This window comes from Aplysia californica, unplaced genomic scaffold (assembly GCF_000002075.1).
Source record: "Aplysia californica isolate F4 #8 unplaced genomic scaffold, AplCal3.0 scaffold01486, whole genome shotgun sequence".
In the NCBI taxonomy this organism is placed as follows: Eukaryota; Metazoa; Mollusca; class Gastropoda; order Aplysiida; family Aplysiidae; genus Aplysia; species Aplysia californica.
In genome coordinates, this window is record NW_004798756.1 from 50,375 (window position 1) to 58,400 (window position 8,026).

At 44.0% G+C, this 8,026-nt stretch overlaps 1 protein-coding gene across 1 annotated transcript; it reads right to left on the reverse strand.

Annotated features, from left to right (window-relative positions):
- Positions 1-5,721: 5,721 nt before the first annotated feature.
- LOC106013906 lies at positions 5,722-6,102 on the reverse strand. Its single transcript, XM_013090760.1, has one exon. It carries the CDS (start codon positions 6,100-6,102, stop codon positions 5,722-5,724), a length of 381 nt encoding a protein of 126 aa, XP_012946214.1.
- Between the last annotated feature and the right edge of the window lie 1,924 nt (positions 6,103-8,026).

Below are 8,026 nucleotides of genomic sequence, written 5' to 3' on the forward strand. Positions count from 1 at the left end.
AAAGGAAAATAATCAGAAATCATATTTTGCAAAAAAATTATCAAATTTTGCTAAAGTGTGCGGGGTGCATAAAACCACGGGGACAGTCTTGTAGCCCCACTCAATGTGATGTAAAAAGAATAATAGTAGGCCTGTGCTACCTGTCTCTGAAGATCTACTGACCGCAGTGAAGAGACGAAAATTAAAATGGTATGGGCATGTCACAAGATTCACAGGACTTGCCAAAACAATCCTGCAAGGAACCGTACAAGGAAAGAGAAAGAGAGGAAGACAGAGAAGGAGATGGGAGGACAACATTACAGAGTGGACAGGAAAGACGATGGGTGACAATTTGATGAAAGCAGAGGACAAAAATAGATTGCGAGAGCTGGTTTTCAGATGCAGTGGTACCCCTACGGTTGCCCCAACCACGGGATAGAAGAAGAAGAAGAAGAAGAAGAAGAAAAAGACACGTGTCGCTTTCTGTGAAATTTACCACCAGTCTTGTTGTGTCACCGGAAGTTTTGCTGATATGCATGATTGCAGTAGCACTTACGTGGTCTATCATTGCTCTTTAGGCCCGAAACAGCGAACTACGGCCATTGTACTGACGCCGTCCCCACTCACCCCCACCTCTCCTAAACATCGGAGACGTCTCCGGCGAGCACCCTGTCCCCACATCCCCACATCGTGCAACAATGAATGATACAGGGAACTTTTTTTATCAGCTGTCCTTACAATCAGGCCGGCGGGGCAGTGGTCAAATTTCGTGCCTCTGGCTATCCAGGACAGTTTTGTGCTGGCATGTCATTTTTGAAAATATGCAGCAGCTGAGAGATTTCACACCCACTTTATCCTTACCATCTGCGCCACTCCAGGCTCACATGGGTGGGGGGGAAGGTTCATTTTGTTCTTATCAACCAAACACCGAAAAAGGCAGGAAAAGTTTTTTTTTGTGGGGGGGGGGGGGGGGGGAAGCCCTTCCTCCTCCTCTGGTGTGATGGCATGGCATAAAGCTGGTGGAACCACCAAACATTCTCATTTTTGTTTCAAACCAGGGTTGAAAGAACGGACAAAGCATTTCCTATCTTCGACAAGTCAAAACCCCCGAAAAGGAAAAAAATGTCTCTCTGCATTTCTGGGTTGTAAAGGTTTTCGTCTTGGACAAATGTAATTATATAAGAATTTATCAGCGGGCGGGGGGGGGGGGGGGGGGGAGGTTGCTGATTCTATTCGTCAAGTTTGACTACTTAAATTTTATATTATACAGTGCAGTTCCCTGGACTTTTAAGGGCCTTGAATATCGTGTTGCCACTGGAAAAATAGATAGCAATAGAGGCTGAGGTAGACCAAGGATAATCTGGTGGAAGAGAACTGGAAGGTATGGGGGCTGGTAAAACACCAGAATGATAGAATCTACAGGTAGTTTGAGAGCCAAGAAATGCACAGCTAAACGTGATAGCTGATCTCAGTTTCAGACCTAGCATTATAGAGAAAGAAGAAGAGGAGGAAGAAGATGGTAAGCAAACTGTCTTACTGTCTGAAGATACTTCCCCCCAAATGAGGTCCCACAAATGACTCCCCCCACCATCTCCCTTCTCCCTCCCCCTCCCCCCCCCCAACCCCACCTCCAAACCACACGAAGAGGACCGTGTACGTGATTGTGCCACACCCCAACATTGATATAACAGCTGCACCTTACAACGCAGAGATGCTTTGTTCCGTGTGCACAGCGTGTCAGCTTGGATGGCCCTTAGCCTACACATACTCACACACATGCACACATATGCACGCACACATATGCGCGCACACACATGCAGACACACACACACACACACACACACACACACACACACACACACACACAGAGACACACACACACACACACACACACACACAGAGAGACACAGGCACACACACACACACACACATACCTAACGAGGTTTTCTTGAATAAGGTGTGAGAAAAAGACTTGTTAGAAAGTAACTCTTTTCATGTCGACCAATTTGCATGGATCTTTGTCCATGTGCACTCCTAATCTTTGCATCAAATGAACTGATGAGAATATCGATCAAAGTCATTCCTTTTTATATTTGTGTCCTCCACATCTTTGTCTATTTTGTAATGTTAAGGCTTATTGCTTTGCCTGCAAAAGATGCGAGTTTGATTCTCTAGTGAGGGAAGTCTGTTATCAACGTTTGCCTTTTGTCTTTTTTACTGGGATGCTTCAGAGTTGAAGCAGCCTGCCTCAAAAATGATCTAAATTGTGTGGAAGGGGGTGTTGATAATTTACAAATAATATATCTTTTAAAATACATAAGCTCATTATTTTACTTTTTTTTGGTTGTTTTTTTGCAAGTACTGTGAATTGGTTTGAATCTTTCAAATATATCTTTTAAAATACATAAGCTCATTATTTTACTTGTTTTTTTCTTTTTTTGCAAGTACTGTGAATTGGTTTGAATCTTTCAATGTTTTTCAAATTTTGTTTTCAATCATATTTACGGTATGTATTCTTGCTGACAAAATGACAAAACTAGCTCTGTTCTAAAATTGGTCTGACTTGCGAAATGTAAAATTGTAAACTGACTTTTTTTTTTTTTTTAATGGAAGCCGTCACTTTGGACAAGTGACTGAAGGATAAGTTTTTGAAACTAATCATTCTGAAGTGGTTTTTGTGAGAAATATTCACTGGCTTTCTTGCACTTGAATTTTATTGACAAATGTTCTAGTCAACATTGTTTTTGTATTGATACTGTATCCTTCAATTATATCATGTTGTTTTGTTTTTCTTTGCTAAAACCAGTATGCTCACTTACTAATAGCTTTGGCATAATTATATTATTTCTATGGATGTGTATTTGTTTCTACTTTGTTTTGGTCTGTAAGTCTTGATGGGTTTCGATGGGGTAGAGGTCAGGTGCTTTGCCGTGCCACACACAGAAGACGCGAGTTCGGTTCCCTTGTGGGGAGGGGTTTTTTTTGTATTGAATATTTCTTCTCCATACCACTGACTGAAGTGTCTTTATGCCATTCCCAAAAGGGGGACATTTCTCGTTCTAATGCACAGTAGAATTGTAAATGGGCTGATCCAACTATGTCATGCTCATAACTTTGTGCTGTTTAAGCTAGAGGGTCAAGCAGAATAAGTCTGATTCCCTGTAAGGACTTTTCTGTTGACATCCACCCCTTGGCGCTCATATGACCTTACATAATTGTGAGCTCCGTAAAACCTCTACTGAAACCAAAAAAAATCTCTTCTCCGTCTGTGTGCTGGGACATTGTGTCTCTATCCTATCAGCCCATGTTAGCCCTGACTCTGACAGGCAGGGTCAAAACAGCCCACCCCCTTAATTGCCTAAATAATGGTGAACGGGGCATGGAACAAGTACAGCTGTTTGCGAATTACACTTTGTTCACTTCATAATGCGTTGGGCATGGTTATATTATTAGTTCATTTGTATCTTCTTTGCTTGGCCTGGTAGTTTAGCAAAACCTTCCATGGACTTTGGTTAGATTAGTAGTTTCATGTGATGGTGGTCCAGTGATAAGGCTGTTGGGCTCACAACTGAAAATTTGCAGGTTAGAACCTCATCAGGGACCCGATATTGTGCCTTTCGAAAAGGCACTTCACACGAATTTTCCTTATTTCGTCCAGGTGGGAATGGATACAATGTACCTGGCTATAGACAGCGAAAGATCTTGTCAGTTTGTTAGTGTTTAAACACTGAATCGGCTGCTTGCACGGTATTCTTCCTGGGAAGCTGAGAATATCTCTGAGTATTCCAGAGTCTGCTGGGGTAAGAATAGATTGTAAAGTGCATAAGCATTCTGTTGGACGGGATATGCGCTGTACAAATGTTACTAATGATTATTTTTACCAATGTACCAGCCGTCATTGTTATAACAATTTTTTTCCAGCACCAATTCTCACCTGCCTAGGTCTGCAGTATAATGTTTAAGCCTATCCGTGCGCCCTGGGGTCATTTTGTACCCCCGGGATTGTATTCTTCACATTTTAGAATACTTTTAATACGAAGGTCTCTTTGTATCTTTCAGAATTTCTCAAAAAATCATTTTGACAGTCTGCTATGCAAAGCGTACGGATCGGATTAACGAGTACATTTCCTCTTTGGAAAGTGGTGGCACAGAGTTCCCCACGTCGTATGGATACGATAGTTTTTTTTTGGTAAGCGTTTTACGGCGCTCGCAACTGCATAAGGTCATATGAGCGCACGGGACACACCTAATATTTTTCAGTTGGTAGGAAGTTTTGAATTTTGCCCGGGTGGCGGCCGAAGCCTACTCTGATCGATTTTAGACCACCAAGGGATCTTTATCGTGCGCAACTTGCACACGGGCCCTCCGAGATTTTTCGCCCTTGTCCGAGAAGGTTTGGTGTAGATCTTTCCTACCAGAAGATCAGGGGTGTGGCAGAAAGACAGCAGTAAGGAGGAGCCAAGGAGTAGCAGTAGAAAGGCTGCAGAAAGAGTCAGGGCAAAGGAGGTGAGGGGATGGGGGAAGAAAGAGGAGAAGAAAGCAGACGACAGAACATTGCTGGAGAGCAGGAAAGGAGGTGAAAGGAGACAATTTAAGTCAAGAAAAAATTTTTCGGTCGCTACCCAGGTTCGAATCCGGGACTTTTGAATGAGAGGCCAACACCTGAAACTCTAGGCCACGGGGGGCTGCTTTGGTTCGAAAGTTACTTGAAGTTGAAGAACAATGGAGCCAGACTCACAGTTGTTTAGTTTAGTTGTTTTTTGTTTTTCTTTTGTTTTTTTGAAAATGTGGAGATTTCGTCCTGTATTTTGGAACAGCCAAGTGAGACGCACAATTCGTTTTGCTGTGATGCTACACATTTCTTTTTTTTTACAGCAATCGACAGACAGCCGTAATATCAATTGTCATTTTAATACATCTTTAGAGCAACTAGATGCTGTAAGAATTGGATCAACATGTTTTATTTACAATGTGTCTCTTGCATCCATTGTGTGCTTTGTAGGTTTACTGAAATATATTCCTAAAATTTTGAAAAACTTACTCCGCTAGATCTTTTTTATACTTTATGATAACTTGAGGATATTTTTTAGTATTTTTTTCAGATGCCAACGAGTAGGCCTATCTTTCTATTGTGCATGCATGCCTATATATATAAACAAATCAATAAAGCATTTATATATCTGATATAACCACACAGGGTCTCCTCTCGTGTTTGTCCATAGCTTTTGTTTTATTTTTACGGTTGTGGATGTTGTAACAAAATTTCGATGTCACTTAAACTTGTGGGGCCTTGAACAAATAGAGCAACATAAAAAGCAAAAGACTGTAGCCCCCACCCCCCACCCGAATACACACACACACACACACACACACACACACACACACACACACACACACACACAAATACCCCCCCCCCCACACACACAAACACACACACACACACAAACACACACACACACACAAACACACACACACACACACACATAAACACACACACACACACACACACACACACACAAACACCCACACACACACACACACATTGCAGACGTATGTAAACACACGTACAATACCCTGTCGTTGATGGTGACTGTGCGCATCTCTGCTTTCACTGCATGATTATTCAGCGAGCACCACTGCACACAGGCCTTATCGGGGTGGAGTTCGCCGTAGTGGTCTACACGCCATTGCCCGATTCGATCCAGCTCCTGTTACACCGAGTTAGCTGTTTCTTGCCGGTCCTTACCCTGTCTGTCTGTATACAAGGACAACATCCGCAAAGCTCAGCTCCCGCCCTAGGCTTTCCAGTTGTCCAGAAGTTTTTCCAACTGTGTATATGTTGAATAACACTGGTGAGAGTGGTGATCCCTGCAGCGACTCCGGTGTGATGCTTCTGGTGTCACATGTCCAGTTTCCCAGCCACATTGCAACTCTCCTCTTCAGCAATGCCTCACCTACCCATACCACGAGCTGGGGGATAATCTTCAGGTTGATCATTGTTCTCAAAAGGACATCGTACTCAATCCTGTTGTAGACATCATCGAGGTCAAGCGCTACTATCAGAGTCTCTTCGCCTCTTTCAAACCCATCATAAACATCTGTTGCTTGGACAGCGGCATTCATCCACGTTCCCGTCCCCCTTCTGTAGCTACCCCCCGTCGCTGGAAGTGCCTCATCCTTTTCTATCTCGTTTTCTAAGAGCTTGCTCACTCAATAATTATTTTGCGTCGTGATTACTCGATAAGCAGTTGTCTCACCCCCCCCCCCTCCCCCCGGGGTAGTGCCACTGACTGTAGGGTCTTTAGGCCATTCCCAAAGGGGGGACATTTTTCGTTCAAGCACAGTAGAATTGTAAATGGGCTGATTCATGTCACACTCATAACTGTGCCTGATCTACAACAGGGAACTGCTGCTTCTTCTTTCCTAATCCTTACTATTGTCATTTTCCCTCTACTTCTTTTTTATGTTTGTCACTCTATTGTGACCTGCTAATTCCGGGGTGCTTTGATAGTCGAAGCAGACCATGTGCTGTTGAAGCTAGAGGCGTGAGCAGAATAAGTCTGATTCCCTGTAAAGACTTCTCTGTTGACACCCACCCCTTGGCGCTCATATGACCTTATGCAGTTGTGAGCGCCGCAAAACCCTCTACTATACTTTTATTTTAAAAAGCAGGTATCTTACTCTGGTCCTTGTCAGGCCTGGGGAGTGGTACTAATTGGCTGTCCAACCAGTCCTCCGGTATCTCTCCATTCCATAGACTCCTGTTGAGGATTTCTCTAAGGTCCCTGATGCTGTCCTCGTCAAGGTTTTTCATGTGAGAGAACCGTGCACCATCTGGACCTTGGGCGGTATTGGGAGAACGCTTGATTGTTCTCTCAACGTCATCTTGACTGGGGTGTAGTTGAAGAGTTCATTAACGTATCGCTGGTGTATTGCACAGAGGAGCCTTTTTCGTTCTTCTTCGTTGTCCTGGTCTGTCTGCTGAATGTATCGGGCAAACCAGCTCCTCATTTTTCTCCTGGTTTGACCACACCAACTCTTCGCCCTCCCTATGGAAGGCTGGTAGACCTTTGGCCGGCTTCTTTTTCATCATTGATCTGTACAGCTGCCAGAATCTGTAGCGTGCCTTGTCATCTGTCATCTCTTGACAAAAATTTTAATAAATGGCTTCCTTAGCCTCTTTCGCCACGACCTTGAATAGTCCTGAAGCTTCCTTGTCTGCTCTTCTCAGGTCTGTGGGTTCTCTCGGTTCGTCAGTATGCTTGTAACGCCTTCCTTTTTTGCTCTGCACAATTCGTCCAGCTCATCATTCCGCCATGGCGGCTAGGTGACCTCCACTTGCTTCCTCCTCCTGACTGGGATTGCCTTCTTCCTGAGACTGCTGATAAAGTCTTTGCCTTTGACCTCATACGCGAATTCCTTTGTCTTCTTGGCGGCTCTGGCAGGTTTCCTATGCCTAAGTAACAAGCACTGTATGCGACAAGTGGTCGTTTCCGTGATATCCAAGGACCCGCCATGTACAATCTGTGGCAGTTTGTAGAGAGACCAAGGCCAGGTCAATAGCGCCATCAGTGTCACCCGCTCGTTGTGCCAGTCTTGCAATGATTCCATCGTTGAGACATCTTAGGTCGCAGAAGTCTAAGGCGTCCTTTTGTGCGCAACAAGAGCAGCATCATCGGCGAAGAGAAGGTCTCGTACTGCTGTTTTGTTGAACTTGGTCTTGGACCGGAGTCAAGCAAGATTGAAGAGCGACCCATCGGTTTTTCAGTGGAGGAAGACACCCACTGGTGACCCTTTGAATGCATATTGCAGTAAGACAGCAGAATGCTTAAAATGGTTGGTGCTAAGACACAACCTTGTTTTAATCCGCTTCTGATGTTGAAGCTGTTCGATGTTGAACCATCAAACTGAATGGTGGCCTTCATACCTTCGTGGAATAAGATGATGAGCTGTAGCAGTATTGGGGGACAGCCAATTTTTCCAAGCACCATGTACAGTCCTCATCTACTGACTGTACCGAAAACCTTTGTCAGATCGACGAATGCAG